The sequence below is a fragment of the Chinchilla lanigera genome, unplaced genomic scaffold, assembly GCF_000276665.1.
Source record: "Chinchilla lanigera isolate Chin_1 unplaced genomic scaffold, ChiLan1.0 scaffold00036, whole genome shotgun sequence".
In the NCBI taxonomy this organism is placed as follows: domain Eukaryota; kingdom Metazoa; phylum Chordata; class Mammalia; order Rodentia; family Chinchillidae; genus Chinchilla; species Chinchilla lanigera.
This window is the reverse complement of record NW_004955437.1, coordinates 1492564-1511110: the sequence shown is the minus strand read 5'-3', so window position 1 is coordinate 1511110 and position 18547 is coordinate 1492564. Positions and strand designations below refer to the sequence as shown.

At 54.7% G+C, this 18547-nt stretch overlaps 3 protein-coding genes across 4 annotated transcripts in view; all 3 read left to right on the top strand.

Moving 5' to 3' along the window:
- Tap1 (transporter 1, ATP-binding cassette, sub-family B (MDR/TAP)) lies at positions 1-6562 on the top strand (the record flags this gene model as incomplete). The annotated part of the gene is given in 11 exon segments (XM_013516935.1): positions 1-347; positions 776-890; positions 1025-1155; positions 1913-2118; positions 2491-2688; positions 3488-3616; positions 3753-3941; positions 4455-4628; positions 4868-5030; positions 5299-5435; positions 5958-6562. Coding segments are annotated over 11 exon segments (1996 nt in total), but the record flags the coding sequence as incomplete, so codon positions are not given.
- A 476-nt stretch (positions 6563-7038) lies between these two features.
- Positions 7039-10634, top strand: Psmb8 (proteasome subunit beta 8). Its single transcript, XM_005389457.2, has 6 exons — positions 7039-7797; positions 8534-8681; positions 8833-8944; positions 9362-9491; positions 9908-10112; positions 10332-10634. Exons 1-6 carry the CDS (start codon positions 7651-7653, stop codon positions 10418-10420), a joined length of 831 nt encoding a protein of 276 aa, XP_005389514.1. The 5' UTR covers positions 7039-7650; the 3' UTR covers positions 10421-10634.
- A 1444-nt stretch (positions 10635-12078) lies between these two features.
- Positions 12079-18547, top strand: part of Tap2 (transporter 2, ATP-binding cassette, sub-family B (MDR/TAP)) — an 18816-nt gene continuing 12347 nt past the window's right edge. Inside the window, exons 1-5 of one of the 2 annotated variants that reach the window (XM_013516933.1) lie at positions 12079-12325; positions 12536-13040; positions 13128-13242; positions 15392-15522; positions 15760-15965. In XM_013516933.1, coding sequence (XP_013372387.1) covers positions 12548-13040; positions 13128-13242; positions 15392-15522; positions 15760-15965 — 945 coding nt within the window. In that variant the 5' untranslated portion in view covers positions 12079-12325; positions 12536-12547. The remainder of the gene's footprint in view (positions 12326-12535; positions 13041-13127; positions 13243-15391; positions 15523-15759; positions 15966-18547) is intronic. The other variant, XM_013516934.1, reaches the window with a different exon arrangement.

The following is an 18547-nucleotide window of genomic DNA, read 5'->3' as shown; positions in this document are numbered from 1 at the left end:
CCTCAGGGCAGCGGTCGGCGCCCGCGTGCACGGGTGGCTGGGGGCTCTGCAGCCGCTGGCAGCCGCGCTGGGCCTGGCCCTGCCCGCGCTTGCCTCGTTCAGACAGCAGGTGTCCGGGGGAGCCCCCGGGAGCAGAGCCCTGCACTGGGGAAGCCGCCCCGACGCCTTCGTCCTCGGCTATGCAGCGGCGCTGCCCGCAGCTGCCCTGTGGCACAAGCTCGGGAGCCTCTGGGTGCCCAGCGGCCGCGGCGGCGCCTGGGACTTGCTGTGCAGACTTCTAGGCCTCCTGGGCACTGAGGTTCGCCGCCTCCCGCTGATCCTGGCTTTGCTGATCCTGTCTTGTTTGGGTAAGGGGGACGCACGTGTAGGGGGAGGACACCGGAACTGAGGGTCATGATCGGAGAGGAGGAGGAGTGTGGGTCCTGGGAAGTGGGGAGCAGGAGACAGGAGGTGAGCCCAGGTCCTGGGGACCATTTCCGTGGAGAGGAAAGAGCTCCAGCGGGGTGAGCTCCCGAGTCCCCGGCTTCCGTGCTGCCCTGGGCCCCCGGGGCAGAGCGTCTCCTCTCTACGGTGTGCTTCTGCACTAGCTCTGTCGCTCCTCAGACCCCTGAAAGGTCCAATGGGGCCAAGCAGCGTTGAGTTCCCGTGGGCTTTTCAGGCTCGGGACCTGATGAGACCTGTTTTCTTTCTGCCCCTGGCCTCCAGCGTCGTGGGGGTGGCAGTGCGGCCCGTCTCAGACTGGGTCGAAGCTGACAGGCCTCTCGTCTTTCCCCAGGGGAGATGGCCATTCCAGTCTTCACTGGCAACTTCACTGACTGGATGCTACAAAACAAGACAACCTCTGCCTTCACCAGGAGCGTAGTGGTCATGTCCATGATCACCATAGCCAGGTCTGGCTGGCGCTAGGGAGCCCTGGGACTGGGACCTTGGGGGTTGAGCTGGAGGTGTACACCTGCTGGGAGGGATGCCTGGTACCCCGCTCTCTCCCGAAAGCGCATCCTAACCCCCGGCCTTCTCTCTCCAGCGGGCTGATGGAGTTCGCCTGTGATGCCATGTTCTACCGCACCACGGGCCACCTGTCCAGCCGGTTTCACAGTGAGGTGTTTCAGGCTGTGCTGCGCCAGGAGACGGAGTTCTTCCAGAAGAATCAAGCAGGTTTCACAGGAACCCTTTCATTTTACGTCGGTCTGTTCTTTATATCACCATGCATGCCGTTTAATTACGGCCTCAATCAGTTCCTTCCCTCCCTTACACATTTGCCACGCACACATTGTTATTTAACCTTAATACACTGTAGAAGCAAAATATTGTCTTTTTTCCCTTAATAATAGCCTCCTCTTTTTATCCAGCATTCCCCGTAAAGCTAGGCCTGTGTATTCTTACAAACTACAGAATTTAAAAACTAGGAATTTTGAGCTCATGAAGTCCGAATGCCTCATTTCCTGAGAAGCCTAGACCTTAAATGCTGAAATTTGCATGGTCACACATGGCTAGAGACAGACCTTGGGTTAAACCCCAGCGTCTTGGTCCCAATGTAGGGTTTATCCTGGACTCCTCCGGGCTTTGACCAGCGGCCCGATCCAACCCGTGCCCGCCGGGTGGTTGGTTCGCACTGTCCACCTAGCGTACGGCAGGGATTATACAAGTTTTTTAGGAAGAGGTAAATTCTGACAAATGGAAATTACATGCAGATTACTTTCTTCAGGTTTAAGACGAAGGGCTTTGGCTAGGCTTTTCCTCTCTGACGCTTCCTTTGCCTGCATTGAGGTCCCCAACCCCGAGTCCTAGCCTTGTTTGTCCCTGCGCCTGAGAATACCATGAGGACGGCCCCACCCTGGCACCCCGGCTCGGTCAGCGCCTCACATCACCCCAGAGCGGTCTCATTCCTTCCACTCTTTTCCAACCCTGGCAGGTGCCATCACATCTCGGGTGACGCGTGACACGGCCAGTGTGTGTGAGTCTCTGAGCTCTCAGCTGTCCATACTGATGTGGTACCTGATGCGAGGGTTGTGGCCCTTGGCGTTCATGCTGTGGGAGTCACCGTCCCTCACCCTGGTCAACCTGGCTGCCCTGCCCCTGCTGCTCCTTCTGCCCCAGAAGCTGGGAAAGTGGTATAAGGTACATCCCGGAGCCTCGGCGCCCAGTCTTGACAGGCTCCTTTCTGCATGACTTCCCTGGACCTTCCCGTTTCTCCAGCTCCAGGGAACTCGGTCTCTGTAGTCCGTGTTCCCAGCCGTCGACATTAATCTCCACACTCTCTGTCTTCTCACTTCCGCCCACCACCGGTACTTAGGAATAGGAGGCCACCCCCATTCTGGGCTTCTCCCTCTCTCCTGCCTCTCCTCAGTGTCCAGGGGCAGAAGTGTGCCCGTACTGCTCCATCCTCCCGCTGCACCTTCTATCACCTGGAATTTCTAGCTGGGTAGCGCTGCTGTTACTGCCCCGGTGGCTGCCAGTGCCGTGCAATAGCTCATGTCTGTGTCTCCACAGTCCCTGGCAGAGGAGGAGAGCCAGTTTCTGGCAATGTCCAGCCAGGTGGCCATCGAGGCCCTGTCAGCTATGCCTACAGTCCGGAGCTTTGCCAACGAGGATGGTGAGGACCGCAAGTTCAGGCAGAGGCTGGAGGAAATAAAGGCGCTCAACCGGAAAACAGCTTTGGCCTATGTGGTTAACCTCGGGACCACCAGTGTGAGTACTCGGACGTGAACGCCTGGACCGTGTCCCTAAGGATGCCCCGACTCCATTCCCTGTGGAGTGGTTGGTTTCGTGTTTCCATCCCAGCAGTCTGTGGCTCGGTGACTCCATTCAGTGTCCTTAGCCATCTTCCTCTTTTTACGGGTGCTGGGTGGCTTCCTTCCACTGTGGCACATGAGGGTCACCCAACCTTGTGGATTAGAGAGGTGCCATGTCTCCCAATTTCCCAGCCCTTTGCCTCTCGGGGGCAGCTCAGGGAGCCTCAGATTCCCGTGTGGGCATGCTTTGTGCTGGTACAGCGTGGGTGTGCCAGGGGAGCCATGGGAATACCAGGAGCTGGGGACGAGGGGACGAGAACCAAAGCAGAAACTGTGGCTTCCTGATCCTGCCATTTATTAGCTGTGTCTCTAGCAGTGTAATGTGAGACCCTTTGCTGAGACTTTTCCTCATTTTAAAAAGAGAATTACAGCACCTCCTGGAGAGGGACCCTTTAGTATGAGTATCAGCTGATACCATTTCCATGGACGCTTTTTGTGAAGAGTAAATTTCCCCCCCAGTAAAATGATAACGGTGTTGGGGATGAAGATACAGAGGACTTGTGGCTCCTCTGCGGGCCATTCTTGCTGCCTGCCTGCCAAGCCTGCTCCGGTTATTTGGCAGGAAAGGACTTCGTATATCTTTAACGCGTCATTCGTCTTGCGTCTCCTCTATTTGAGACTCTGTTTTGTTTCTGTTTCTGTTTTTTTTTTTTTTTTTAACCACAATCCTCTCTTCTTTGTTGGTCTCTTTCCAGGTGTCGGGGATGCTGCTGAATGTGGGAATCTTCTACGTCGGTGGGAAGCTGGTGACGGTTGGGGCCATCAGCAGCGGAGTGCTCGTCACATTTGTTCTCTACCAGAAGCAGTTCACCTCAGCTTTTGAGGTGAGGTCCCTCCCTGCGGTGCTGGCTCTTCCCTGTCCCATCCTTCCCTACGTCACTTTCCTTCCGGGCTGTACCTTCTCACGCGCATAACGCTGGCAAGCTGGTTAAGTCTGTCCCTGTTCCCACCTCCGCCCAGGTCCTGCTGCTGTACTACCCCCGGATACTCAAGGCGGTGGGCTCCTCAAAGGAAATATTTGAATACCTGGATCGGACTCCTCAGTGCCCGCCCAGTGGTTTGCTGACTTCCTCAAGCATGGAGGGCCTTGTCCAGTTCCAAAACGTCTCCTTCGCCTACCCAAACAATCCAGATGCCTTGGTGCTGCAGGTACAGCTCACCAATCCCTGTGGTCTACGCACCCCTCTTCACCTCTGACCCCTAAACTTCCCTCCTGCTTCCTGCTTTAACATCAAGTCTAGGTCCTCATTAACCTCACCCATTCCGTTCATGTCATCTAAACTCAAGCTTGGGCTTCCAAGCAGCAGGAGAGAGCTTTGGATGTATGGGTCTCACATTCCAAGGAAGGGCCACAGAGGAGCTCTGTATCCCCAGGCATCTCCCGCCCGTCCCGTGATTTGGAATGTGGTTTTTTTCAGCTTTGGGTTGGTAACTGGTGTCAAGTGTGTGGCACAGCGGTGCCTGACTTCGCCCTTGTCTTCGCTCCTCCTCCACCCCTCCTGTGTGGGGAGACATCGTATTAGACGTTGGGGGGGTGTTGCTGTATTTCCCCACTGCTCCTTTATTTGCTGGGGAGCGACACCAGTCAGTGCAACAGAACGGGAACATGTCGAGGTTGGAGGCCTCCAACTGCCTCTTGTTTTGCGATTCTCTGGCATCCAGGGGTTGACGTTCACCCTGCGACCTGGGGAGGTGACAGCCCTGGTGGGACCCAATGGCTCTGGGAAGAGCACTGTGGCTGCCCTGCTGCAGAATCTGTACCAGCCCACGGAGGGCCAGGTGCTGCTGGATGGGGAGCCCCTTCCCCAGTATGAGCACCGCTACCTGCACAGACAGGTGAGTGGGAAGGCGGCGGGGCGGGGCATTAAGGAAGAAGAGCATCCTTGCTGAGCTTGCGGAAGGAGCGTCAGGGGCCGTAGAGACCTGGGGTGGGGGGGGGCGGGATGGGAGTGGGGTCAGGAGAGGACGTGTGAGTTTTTTGCTTTGCTCTCAATTTTGAGTGTTCAGTCCCCAGATAACCATGTCCCAGCATTCCTTGTTCGAATCCTCGTTCTGTTCCTCATATGTCATGGCAGGTGGCTGCCGTGGGGCAAGAGCCTCTGCTGTTTGGAAGAAGTCTTCGAGAAAACATCGCCTATGGCCTGACCCAGGAGCCGACGCCGGAAGAAGTCACCGCTGCCGCGCAGAGTTCCGGCGCCCACAGTTTCATCTCTGGCCTCCCTCAGGGCTATGACACAGGTGCGCAGCGCTGCGCCCGGACAGCTTCTCGTTACCGAAACCCGCAGTTTTGCCTCTGTCGCTCCATGGGCACCGTCGGAAGCTGTCAGGTGGTGCTCCCATGGCTTCTTCATCCGCCTCCCCAGCTCCATCCACCTCCCCACAACCTTCCCCCTACAGCGGCATCCATCAGCCTTGGTGTGTGTGTGTGCGCGTACGCGCACACACACACACACTCACAAGCCCACACGTGGCTCTTCACATCTCATCTGGGCTCTTTTCTCTGCAGATGCGGGCGAGGGTGGGAACCAGCTGTCGGGAGGCCAGCGCCAGGCAGTGGCTTTGGCCCGGGCGTTGGTCAGGAAACCCTGTGTCCTCATCCTGGATGATGCCACCAGTGCCCTGGATGTGAACCATCGGTCACAGGTAAGAGGTGGTCATCTTAGTGCCTGGACCCCACTGAATCTGTTTGTCCTCAGCCTGTGTTCGTTACATCAATACCATCATTATCTCAGCTGGTCCTTGGAGTTCTCAGTGCCCCTTCGCGTTTCCCCAGGGGACCCCAAACTGATAGTGACTCTCAACCTCGAAAGCCAGACAGAAACCAAAGACTGTTCTAATACTGTTGATATTAAGTGAGGTTGTCCTTGTGCTACACATGCTCCCAAGTGCTGGGATTACAGGCGTGCGCCACCACGCCTGGCTGACCAAAGAGCTTGAAGATCTGCTCAAATGTCAGGTAGCAGAGCCTGCCCCAGCTGCAGGCCTGCTGAGTTGAGTGTTGACGTCTCTACTACGAAGTGATGTTTCCTTAAAGCCTTCCTTAGCAAAACAAAGTTCGGCAGACAGGCGCAGAGAACAGGCCTCTGCGCTGCGCTTGGCGTCGCCGGCAGGGCTGGCGTGGCCCGGTGGACGGGGCCCTGACCGGGTGTGCGTGTCTCCTCGCAGGTGCAGCGGGTGCTCTACAGCAGCCCCGAGCGCCACTCCCGCTCGGTGCTTCTCATCACCCAGCAGCTGAGCTTGGTGGAGCAGGCTGACCACATCCTGTTTCTGAAGGAAGGCGCTATCTGTGAGCGGGGCACCCACCAGCAGCTCATGGAGAAGGGGGGCTGCTACCGGGACATGGTGCAGGGCCCTGTGCGCGCTCCAGAATGAAAGGCTGCTTGGATCTGCACGCTGCCTTCCTTCCACTGTCTCCAGCTCTCGGGGTGCGGAACTTGGGAGCAGAGGTCTCACCTGCTGAGGAGCAGGAGTAGGCAGCTGCCTGCTGCTGGAGGAGTTGCACGCAACCGCCTGCTGTGGTTGAAGTTGGCCAAGTGCTAAGGTCCTGCCTCAGCGCCTCTTGATAATGCAGACTTCAGTGTATACACTGCTTTATGACCTGGTGGATGCTTCGGTGTAAGACGACGATCTGGGAAGGTGAAGAAATATTCCGAACACAGAGAGAGGAGAGGGAAGACCCGCTGCTCTCAGCGTGACCAAAGGCATATGCTGCCTCGTTACTATGCTGTGGGATCCTGATATTTATAATAAAATTGGTGTTTTGCACCGGGGTTTCTCCTATTTCCGGCACCTCAAAGGGCTCCGTGCACTTCGCAGCAGCGCGCTGACTTCTCCTTCCTTTAGCATTTGCAGTGTTTCGTAGTGGTAGTTTTCTATTTCCTATGGCCCCACCTGTGCTCCACCCTTCCAGGCCAGTTCCAAGGCCAAGAGCAGACAGCGGTGCTAGGAAAGCCCCAGCAGCTGTAGCTGGAGCCTGGCCTTGCAGCGGCCCACAGGCCCAGGGAGCTGGAGAAAGTGCAAAACGTGGCCGGAGGGGCTGCCAGCGACCCTTCCCGATGGCTCAGATGCCTTCTCACCCAGCTCCCTTGCCTCCCGGCCGGGGTCCTCTCAGGGGAAATGGGTGGGGCTATCTACATCTGTTCCATTCAGGGAGGGCTAGGGCGGTGTGACGTTAACAGTTGCTGGGCAGAAGAGGACACAACAGGTTGCAGAGAGAGGCGGCGTTTAGACAATTCAATTCTGCGGCGCTCACGGAGCCGGGCACCGGGCGAGGAGGGGCGGGCAGAAAGGGCGCGTTCTTGTGGGTGGCCTCGGGTTGGGGAGACCGTTGAGCCGCGAGGGGCCCCGTGAAAAACCAAGCGGAAGGATTCAGAGCCCGCGCCCTCTCCTTGGCGCCCCCTCTCCTCCCAGGCTGGGGTGCGCTGCTTTCCGGTCGTCCCAGGAGCGGTCTTGGGGATGCGAGGTTCCCACGGTTCTCACCTGTCCCCAGATCTTATAAAAAGGAACCGAGGCGAGGACTGTCCCCGTCCGCAGCACCCACTGCGCTGTGAAACTGGCCCTGTCCCTTCCCCCTCGCGGACGCCCGCTTTCTGGTTGAGCCCGCTTGGGGGTGGCAGGGCGCCCCTCCCCGGCGCTCTCGGGGGGTTGCCCGGCTTCGGCTCTGCGGGGCTCGCTCCCCTTCCTCCAGACAGTTCGGGTCCCCGCCTCCCCGGCGGGACACTCCTGGCTCCGACACCCTGCGGCCTCTTCTCGGGAAGGGCAGGGGGATGTGGAAAAATTTCTGTTTCCCTCCCCCTGGTGCCGGGGCTTTCGCTTTCACTTCCTCCGGCGAGGGTGGCAGTCCCGGCGCGGAGCGATCATGGCGCTGCTGGAGGTGTGCGGAGCCCCGCGGGCTTGGGCCGGCCCGGCTGCAGCTGGGGCTGCGGGGAGCGCGCGGGGATCCGACCCGGGACACTATGGTTTCTCTGCGCGCGCTCCGGAGCTCGCCGTCCCCAGGGGGATGCAGGTGAGGGCAGAGGGGGCGCAGAGGGACGGGGGTCTGCTCTGAGCCTGCCCTGCCCGAGCCTGGGACGCCAGCGGTTCAGGGCCCGGCCAGGGCGGAGCCCATGTGGCTTGGAGGATCAGGAAAGTGCAGATTGAGGCAAGCAGTTAGAGTGGAGTGTGTGTGTGTGGGGCAGGGGTCTCCCACGTGTCACCTGCCTGGATAATCTCAGGGAAGCGGGTGGGGCCACTAATAAATACTAGAGAGCCCTTTCTCCACCAGGTAAGACTCAGAATCCTTTCCCCGGGGTCGTGGTAGGGGCTATGCGCTGTTTGGGGAGACCCACCTACTTTACCGGCCACCTTCCCCCCAGCAGTTCACTGCTGTGACCCAGACAAGTCATGTAGCACTGGTCTGCAGCCCCTCTTCCGCAAAATTAGTTTCAGTTAGTAAACGGTGTTTTGTGAGGGTTGGGTGAGTATGAATGGAGAAACCCTTAAAGCCAATTAGAACTTCTTTAGCCGTTTTAACATTTGCTTCCTTCCATTCCTGTGGCACTGGACGTGGGAGACGCTGGTGCCATGAGCCTCTTTCCTTCTCAGAGCACAGTTCCTTCTGGAATTGGTTACCAACTTTTCTGTTCATGTTAGAGAACTTTTCCCCATCTCCTCACCTGCATGTACTCTACACCCCTTTTCTGGAGGAGATCCCGCTGCACAAGTGGTCCTGGCCTCTTCCTCTGCCTCTTCTCTCTCCTCAGCCCGCTGAATTCTTGCAGTCCTTGGGTGGGGACCGAGAGAGGAACGTTCAGCTAGAGGTGGCCCACGGCACGACCACGCTGGCCTTCAAGTTCCAGCATGGGGTGATTGTGGCTGTGGATTCTCGGGCCACGGCAGGGAGCTACATTGGTGAGTGTGTGGGATCCAGCAGCAGAGTCTGGGGCACTGGCCCTCCTTCCAGCACGATATCAATGTCCCCACCAAGGCCCAGGAAGATGTTGTTACAGGCACATGGGGAGAACTGCGGGCCAGTGCTCTTGTCTCAAAACTCTTCTTCCAGCCACCGTCCGGATGAACAAGGTGATCGAGATTAACCCTTACCTGCTGGGCACCATGTCTGGCTGTGCCGCTGACTGTCAGTACTGGGAGCGGCTGTTGGCCAAGGAGTGTAGGTGGGTGACGCCTCTTGTGTCCCTTTCTCAGCCTTCTGGTTGATTCTTGGGTCTCCCAAATCTCTGTACTTCCCTTCTCTGCCCTGTGGGTCCGTCTCAGTGCTCACAGAGTACTTCACAAAGCAGCCTCTGGGTAATAAAAGCCCCCTCTCAAATCTCAGTGTGTGTTCCTGCCCTCAGACCAGACACTTTGTCATATTTAGCATGGAGGCCATCAGTGCCGGTGGGACAGTCCCATTTATTAGGCTTTCTTTGTGTGTTTAGATACTTCACATTCTAAATCTTTCCCTGCTCCTTAGAGTCAACGCAACAATTCCTTCAAGTGTGTATGTCTCCAGTCATTTCCTGCCCCATCACGTGGGAGGGCTAACCTGCTCCAGCCGCCTCTAAGTCTTCCTCTGCCCTGTCCTCACCCAGGCTGTACTACCTGCGGAACGGGGAGCGGATCTCCGTGTCGGCTGCCTCCAAGCTGCTCGCCAACATGGTGTCTCCATACCGGGGCATGGGGCTCTCCATGGGCAGCATGATCTGTGGCTGGGACAAGAAGGTGGGTGCTGTCCTTTCCCCATGTTCCTCAGCCAGGGATGAAAGATCTCATCCCCATCGGATCCGCCCACGCCCACCCCGACCTGATATCCCAAAGAGAGAGCACTTGTTTCTGCAACTTTTCCCGTGTGTGTGTGTGTGTGTGTGTGTGTGTGTGTGTGTGTGTCTATTTCTCGGTCCAGTTAGAGACCATTGTATGTCATGGACAAGCAGCTCCTTTTGTTAAAATAGCTGCATCCATTTGGTTTCTCCTGTTATTTCTAAAGTTCTAGCTTTTCCCAAAATGCTGTCCTAAGTCAAATGCTCCCGTAGTAGTTTTCATTCTTGTGTCCAGTTTTCATGACCCACCCTTGAACCTCTTTATGTTACCAATAAATCTCTTTCCAAATTCATCCTGAAACCTCTTCCGTCTTGTAGGGCCCAGGCCTCTACTATGTGGATGAAAACGGGACCCGGCTCTCAGGACACATGTTCTCCACTGGCAGCGGGAACACTTACGCCTACGGGGTCCTGGACAGTGGCTATCGGCCCGACCTCAGCCTTGAAGAAGCCTATGACCTCGGCCGCAGGGCTATTGTTCATGCCACTCACAGAGACAGCTATTCTGGAGGCGTCGTCAATAGTAAGACACAAGGAGCCCATCGTGCCTGGGAAGGGTTGAGGGAGATTGTGGAGGGAGCTCTGGGAGGCTGAGAGGCAGGGAGGAGGTCTTTAGAGTCAAGAATGGCCTGGAAATCCCAGTAGGGAGGGGCTAGAGTGTGTTTCTGTGCCTGCGTGCATTGTTGCTTCCTGCACCAGAACCCTGGTCACCGGACCTTGGTGTTTGCTCATTCGTCCGCAGTGTACCACATGAAGGAAGACGGCTGGGTGAAAGTGGAAAGTACAGACGTCAGCGACATGCTGTACCAGTACCTGGAGGCTGATCAGTAGCAGTGGCGTCGGCTGTGCAGGCCTCTTCCGGTGGGAGAGCCACCAGACTTAGGGACCTGGACCACCTTCCGTCTCAGCCAAGATAGAGAATGCCCAGCAGCAGATGACCATGGGCCATGGTCACCCATTTCTGCACTCTCCTTTCAATGAGCATCTCCCCTGGGAGCCTTCTGGTGCCCCGCTAAGCACAATAAAGGAAAACGGTTATAAACGCTCCTGGTGTGGCTAAGTGGGTTAAAAAACATGGAGGAGTTTTTTTTTTTTTGGGGGGGGGCAGGAAATCAAGAGAGGTTTTCCCTGAGAAATAACTCAGACATCTACATAAGAAAGGAATGCTGGGCATGGAGAGCACTTCTGTAATCCCAGCACTCGGCAGGCTGAGGCAGGAGGATTGTTGCAAGTTTGAGACCAACCTGGCTTACAAAGTGAGTTTAAGACCGGTCTGAACTGCATAGTGAGAACCTGTCTCAAAAAGACAAAAAGAAAAAAGCAAAAGAAAAAGAAAAAATGAGGCCCTACCAGTCCTTCTCAGGCTTGTAATCCTAGCCCTCGGGAACCTGAGGTACAGGTCATGAGTTCTAGGCCAGCCAGTACTATATATAAGACCCTGTCTCAAGAAACCAAACCAAACCAAACCAAAAACAACTGGCCTCACCAAATATTTATTCGTGTGTATTTCTTCCATACTCATCTCCTAGTCATCTTTGGACACATATTTGTAGCTTCATTGCCACAGAGACATAATCTGGAGACTCTGGTGTGGTCCATTGTTCATGGTTTGCGAGACTGGGAGCAGGACACCGACAGCGAGTTTTGACTTTGTGGAGGGGGATGGAGAAGCTTCCACCTCCCTTACGTGTGGTTTTTGCGAATACTCTGCTGTTTACCTCAAACGACACCCTGGATAATGGGACACTGAACGGATGTCAGGGTCAGATTCTGACTGAAGAGGAAAGGACCCAAACAGGCCTCCCAGAAGTGGAGAATAAGAGGAAAGAGTCAAAGATCTACATTAGAAAAAAAGACAATGAAATTCTCTGACTCATGAAGGGGTACAGGAAGGGACGTGGGCTGTGTCACCTCTCTGGTGACGTCTGACCACTGGAAGCAGCTGAGTGTGGAGCTTTTTCCATTAGGGGAGATCCTTGCCATCCCGAGAGGATGGCACTGGATTCGTTTTAGCGATCTGCTAATCCTCCCTTCGGTTCCCCACCCCTCAGCCGCTGCCCTGGGAGCTACGCCAACAACATTTGCAAAGGCTGGTGTGAGAGCCAAGCAGCGAGCCCTTCGGGATTTCTTTTTTAAGTTTGTGAGGTAATTCTAACCGGAAGTCATTTGTGGAATAACTCTGCAAACCGGGGGCAGGCTCTCACCCAGAGCAATCTAATCCCACCTGCTGTTCCTTCAGGGTGAACTCGAGCAGTACCGGGCACTTCCCTGGCGCGCCCAGGGGATTCCCATTGGGTCCCAGCGCACACATGAGCACAGGGTCTCACCCAAGGTCTGGCTCCTTTACTCCAGGACCCTAAAACTGGATCTTGGCTGGGCGAAAGGGGCGCTTATTAAAACAGGCAGCAACTGAGAAAATCCAGTGGTTCCCAGTTAGGAAGCATCTCAGTCCCTGAAACGCTTTGCAGTCTTACAGCACAGAGCGACCGGCAGGAGGGTGCGAGGGAGCCTCTCTGGGGACCCAGGGCGCCGGCTGGTTTGGGGCTGCAGGTTTCCGGTGCGCAGGTCTCGGGCGCCCCCGCGGGCTTCGGTGCGCAGCTCTGGCTGGGAAGCGAAAGCGAAAGCTGCGAGGCCGGGACGAGAGAGCCTGCGGGAGCCAGAGGGGAACGAGGAGGAGAGCGATCTGGCTCCCAGTGCAGCTCTGGCCCGGAAGCCCGGAGTGGCAGTCCCGCCGCGGTGAGTTCGTGAGCGCACGCGGGGCGCAGCGCCCCCTCGCCCCACACTGCTTGTCCCTATGGGCCCAGGAAGTGGAGGCAGCGGGCTGGGTGCGCCGGGCTCCCCGGTCCGCGGGCTGGCAGAGTGGAGGGTGGAGGGTGCGGGGGGGACCGGGCCAGGGGATTTGACCGGGACCGGGGCCACCCCTCACTTCTCACCTTCTCCCCGCAGATCCCGGGCGCCATGCGGCTCCCCGACCCGAGGCCCTGGGCCTCGCTGCTGCTGCTGGACTTGGCCTTACTCTGGCTGCTCCGGGGGGCTCTGGGGGCGCTGCTTCCCCGAGGGCTTCTGGGCTTGTGGCTGGAGGGCGCCCTGCGCCTTGGAGGGCTGTGGGGGCTGCTAAGGCAGGGAGGGCTGCTGCGGCTTGGGGGGGCCTTGCTGCCCCCGCTCTGCCTGGCGACCCCCCTGTTCCTCTCGCTGAGAGCCCTGGTGGGGGGGACCTTGAGTGCACCCCCGGTCAGAGTGGCCTGGGCCTCCTGGGCTTGGCTGCTGTTGGGCTACGGGGCTGCAGGGCTAGGCTGGGCCCTGTGGGCTCTGATGAACGCCCCAGGGGCCCGGAACGCGGAGCCGGGCCAGGAGAAGAACAAAGTCTTGATGTGGCGGCTGCTGCAGCTCTCCAGGCCCGACCTGCCCTGGCTCCTGGGCGCCTTCTTCTTCCTGGCGGCCGCCGAGTTGCGTGAGTGTGGGGCGCAGCCCGGGAGCGGCGGTGGGAGAAGACGCCGGCGCCAGCGCGGGCACCTGGGGACCTTCTTTCCTCTTTCAGTGGGGATGCTGATCCCTCACTATTCTGGCCGCGTCATCGACATCCTGGGGGGTGATTTTGACCCCGATGCCTTTGCCAGCGCCATCTTCCTCATGTGCCTGCTCTCCGTTGGGAGGTAGGTGATGAGCAGGGGGGGCCCTTCCCGAGCCCCGAGTGTTGAGCGGAGCCCCCGACACTGTGCAGGAAGTCCAGAATACCGGAACTGAAGTGTGTTGTATTTATTGCCTGTGCTGTTCTACCTGCCCATTCATTTCTTTATTCACATTTATCCAACACCCTAAAGCTCACAGCGTGTATTCTAAAGTTTGTCTTACCCAAGCAGCCGTGTGGGTGTGTGATGCAGAAGGCGTTCGCCGTCAAAGGCAGTCTCTCAGTCTCCCCTCACCATCTGTCTCCATGAAAATCAGTCTCTCTCCTGTGCCTCCCGACCCTGCGCCCTCTCTACAGCGGCTCCTCAGACCTCTCTTGGCAGGGCGGGCGTCCCTCCTCCCTGACCCTTTCCTTCCTCACCCATTTTGCCAATCCCAGAAGCTCTTACTTGGAGCTTATGACCCACCGAGCCTTCTCTCCGGCAACTTTACTCTTGGCTTTCAATTGCTACCCGCTGTCATTTTAGCTGTACTCAGGGGCCTGCTGGCTGGCTGGACTGGGCCCCGGAGGAGGTGAGTGCACAAGCTGGTGTGCAGACTGAAGGAGGTCTTCACTCCCCTGGCCTCAATGGGCCCCAGCCGGGCGCCGCCCCTTTTCAGGCCGTGTTAATTTTGAACGTCCCCAGAAACCAGTGCTTGTGTTCTGTCTCAGCACTCTAGGAGGCTGAGCCAGGAGGATTGCCCGTTAGAGCCCAGCCGGGGCAGTTTAGTGACTTAGGCAGACCCTGTTAAAAAAAAAAGAAAGTGAGAAGGAGCAGGTGATGTATCTCAGTCGGAAAGCCTTGAGCTCAACAGCAGCGCTGCAAAGAGAAAACAAAACCAAACAAAAATGTGCGCCTGCTCATGCCTTCCTTCCAGACTTGCTTCTTTCCCCTGAAACTGGCTACTCAGGTTTCACCTTTTTACTGACCAATCCGCTGTTTCTTTTCTCATTCCTCTCCTAGTGAGGCCTCAGTTCTTTTTGGCCTTTCTGTAGCATTTTGTTCCTTTATTGATCTTTCTGCAGTTAGCTTTTATGAAATCTCTCTTTTCTGACCTGCTTAGTTTCCCGTAGAGAACTCTCTACCTCTGGACCCTTCCATTTGACTTTCTTTATGGCTCATTTCTGTATTAATCTGTGACAGAATTTTTTCCTGTTGAGCTAACTCAGTTGAGCTCTGTGGGTGATTCCTAGATCCACGTTTCCATGCCGAGCTCGATCTTGTGACGCCATTGTCCCCTCGGTGTTCCTATTACATAGCCTGCTCTTACCTCGCATGCCTGCACCCCGGACTCCAAACCCATCTCACCCTGGTCTTCCTGAACGAGACCTCCTCTTACTCTGATTCACAAAACCCTCCGTATCTCTGGCTCCAAGCATCAGCACTGTCGGTGTCTCCCCACACCCAGACACAGCCCTGCCATTTCCTACTTGAAGACGTTTCTCTGTGTCCTTTCTCTCCAATCTCGTGGGATCTCCAGAGTCCAGAACCCTCATGAGCTCATGCGTGATTGTCGCAAAGGACTTTTAACTATGCTAACTAAATTGGCATTAGAATCTCATGTCATGCAAAGGGATGACTTACGCTTTTCTATATTTTTATCTTTAAATTTTATCACAAAACATTGATTTGTCTGAGAAGAATTCTCCAAGGACGAAGGAAAGGGTCAGCATGGCTCTAGAGTGCTGGAGAATGGGAGGTCAGGGAGTTCTTTGGGGTCCCATAATGAAGTACCTGTGACTGTAAAGGAGGGTTTTGCTGCCGGGAGGAATAGAGACCAAGACAGAGGAGAGGCCGGAGGGGGTCAGCCCATTGGGAGGCCAGGCTTGACGCAGGCCCTGGGCTGTTTCTCGGCAGTTCTGTGTGATTCTCCCCCTGTGTCTGTCACAGGAGGAATTCCACGAGTACTGGTGGGTGTTTACCTATTAGAAGTTTGTTCCCACATCTAGTCACCGTGTGTGCCATTTCTTCTCTCTCTGTTTCTGTCTCTCTGTCTGTCCCCTGCTTCCCTTTATTCATGGTTTGCCTCTCTGCTTTTATATTTTATTTAATTCTGGCTTTGTCCTCTGCTTCTCCTGCCTCTCCTGTGCGTCTCGCCCTCTCCTTCCTGCTTCTCTCTCCTCCTGACCCACAGCTCGCTGTCCGGAGGCTGCCGAGGAGGCTTGTTCACCTACGTCATGTCCAGAATCAACCTGCGGATCCGCAAGAAGCTTTTCTCCTCCCTGCTGCGTCAGGACCTCGGTTTCTTCCAGGAGACTAAGACAGGTGGGGCCCGGGGGCCAAGTCTGGGATTCCCCCGGCCATCCCTGTCCCTCCATTACCTGTCCATTCGCTGGGGCCTCACGTTGTCTTCTGGGACAGAGCACAGACAAAGTGCCCACAGCTGTGCAGGCGATGGCGGAGATTTAGAGGTGGGGCCCTGTCCCTGGGCACGTTCAGGAGGACTTTCTGGGCCTCTGCTGTGCAGTGTGCACGGTTTCCTCACTGCTCTGTCCTCGCCAGGGGAGCTGCACTCCCGGCTGAATTCGGACACCTCCCTCATGAGCAACTGGCTTCCGCTAAATGCCAATGTCATGCTCCGGAGCCTGGTGAAAGTGGTGGGGCTGTACAGTTTCATGTTCAGCGTGTCACCTCGACTCACCCTCCTGTCTCTGCTCGACCTGCCCGTGACACTAGCTGCTGACAAGGTGTACAACACCCGCCATCAGGTACATGTGGACCTTAGGGGACTCTGAGAAGAGAACAAAACCCAGGGGCAAGGAGACCTCCACATTCCTCCTCTAGGCTATCTTAGAGAGGGATTTCCTTGTTTCGGCCCTTAGAGTATGTTGTATGCTTACACCACATTTTGCTCACTCCGTCATCTTTTGATGGACATTGAGTTCGGTCTGTGACCCCTCGGCTCTGTACACAAATGCCTGTATGTGTGTGAGGATGTTTGTGGGTAAGGGGGGCATTTTTCTGGGGAGATAATACCTGTTATCATCCTCTCAAAGGAGTCTGTACATATCCTCCTCACAAAAACCGAAAAGGATATCTCAGAGGGTTTTACAGTTTTCTCCTTGAGAATCAGCAGAAGGAGTTTGGCTGGAGTGTAGCGGAAGGAGGAGGTGAGTTGGGGATTTTGAGTCTGAATGTCGGCTGATCTTTGGTTCTTTCTCTCTTGTTGTGGTTAAAACACATAGCATAAACGTTACCATTTAATCAGTGTTACATGCACAGTTTGGTGGCATCGAGCACATTCACACTGCTGTGCATCCACTGCTACCATCTATCTGTAGAACTTTTTCCTTTTTTTTTTTTTTTTTTTTTTTTTTTGTGGTACTGGAGATTGAACTCCTGACCTTGCGCTTGCCAGGCAGGTGCTTATGCCACTGAGCTATATCCCCAGCCCCCATAGAACTTTTTCCTTAAAATGAAACTCTGCACCCAGGCAACAGTTACTGCCACTGCCTTTGCTTAAGCCCTCTCCCTGCTTTTCATCTCTGTGAATTTGATTACTCCAGGTACCACCCCAGAGTGGGATCCTAAGGCTTTTGTCTTGCTGACTGGCTAATTTCCCTAGCATAAGGTCTTCAGGGTGCATCTGTGTGGTAGCATGTGTCATAATTTCCCTTTTAAGGCAAAATGTTAGATGTGTAAACTACATTTGCTTATCTAGCCATCCGTTGATGGATGTTTGAGGGGTGTCCAGCTTTTCGCTACTGTGAATAATGGTGCTGTGAAATGGATGTACAAATATCTGCCTGGGACCCTGCTTTCAGTTCTTCTGGGTGTACTCTGAGAAATGTAATTGCAGGGTGATATGGTAATTCCATTTTTAATATTTTGAGGAACTGCTTTATTGTTTTCCATAGCCTCTAAATGTCTAAGGTCTCTAGTTTCTTCACACTCCTGTCAGCCCTCATTTTTTTGTTTTTTCACAAATAATAGCTGTTCTAATGCTGGTGATACAGTTTATTGTGGTTTTTATTGCATTTCTCTAATAATCAGTGATGTTGTGCTTGTTGGACATCTTTTTTCAGTGCTGGGGATTGGACCCAGGGCCCTATACAAGGCAAAAACTCTACTGCTGAGCTGTCCCACAGAATGAATGTCTACTCAATTTCCATGCCCATTTTAAAATTAGGTTTCTTTGTTTATGTTGAATTATAGGAGTTCTTGATGTATTTTGGATATTAATCCCTTATTATAGAAAGCCCTTTTGGACCATGTCATGGTTCAGAGGAATTCACATTTGTAATCCCATGGAAAAGTTGTTGGAATTCTAATAAGTTAATTCCAGTCTACCACTTCCAGTGCAATGCATGGTGAGAATAAAGATACTAAGGCATATTTGTAATTGTAGGGAGGGAAGGAGTCCTAGGTCCAGTCAGAGTAATGGATAACCGGAGCAAAGGCTTCGACCCATGGCTGAACCCGAGTTTTATTAATTCGTGAAGAGGGGAGGATGAGTGGCTATGAGAATGGCGGGAAAGTATGTGAGTGCTGTGAGCTTTGCTAGGTAGGAGGTCTGAAATCACCTCTGCAATATGTAGAGAGAGAGAGATGCAGGAAGAAGAATCTGCATATCACAGATTGGAGCAGTATTTAGTGTTTTGGGGCTGGTGCCTCAGTTTGGATGTGTCGTCCAAGCTCTGAGAAGTCATAGCCTCTTCTTGAGGCTCATTCTCAGCTGACAGTGTGGACTCTCTTAGCCTAGTTCACACAAGTTACTTGGGAGCTGTGGGCGGGGCATCACTGACCTTGCTTCAGAGACTACGCATCAGCACCTCTGCTAGATCCATTTGCATTGCTTAAAGCCAGCTGAGGGGTAAGGAAATGTCCTAGCCAGCTCTTTACATACCAATACACGGAGGCAGGGCCAAATGCTCTTTCAAGGAGAGCCATCCAGGTGGTCTTCCACACCTTATCAGACATATGATTTAAAAACGTTTTCTTGTATTTTGTGGATGTCTTTTCACTGTTGATAGAGGACTTTGATGGCCCAAAGCTGTTGATTTTGATGAAGTCTGGTTTATCTATTTTTTATTGCCTGTGTTTTTGGTGTCATGGCCAAGAAATCACTGCTAAATGTAGTCTCACAAAACTTTTCTAATATGAGGGTTTTGATGAATTTTGAATCACATCTCACCTTAGCTAGCTGTTGCTCCTTGGGGAAACTACCCTACCTTCTTCCCAGACACTGTTGTGGGAGAATTATCTTAAATGAAGTTTAGAAAAAAGCATACAGTTGTCCCTAGCTATATTGTGGTTCACTTATTGTGGCTTCACCGAATCACAGTTTTTT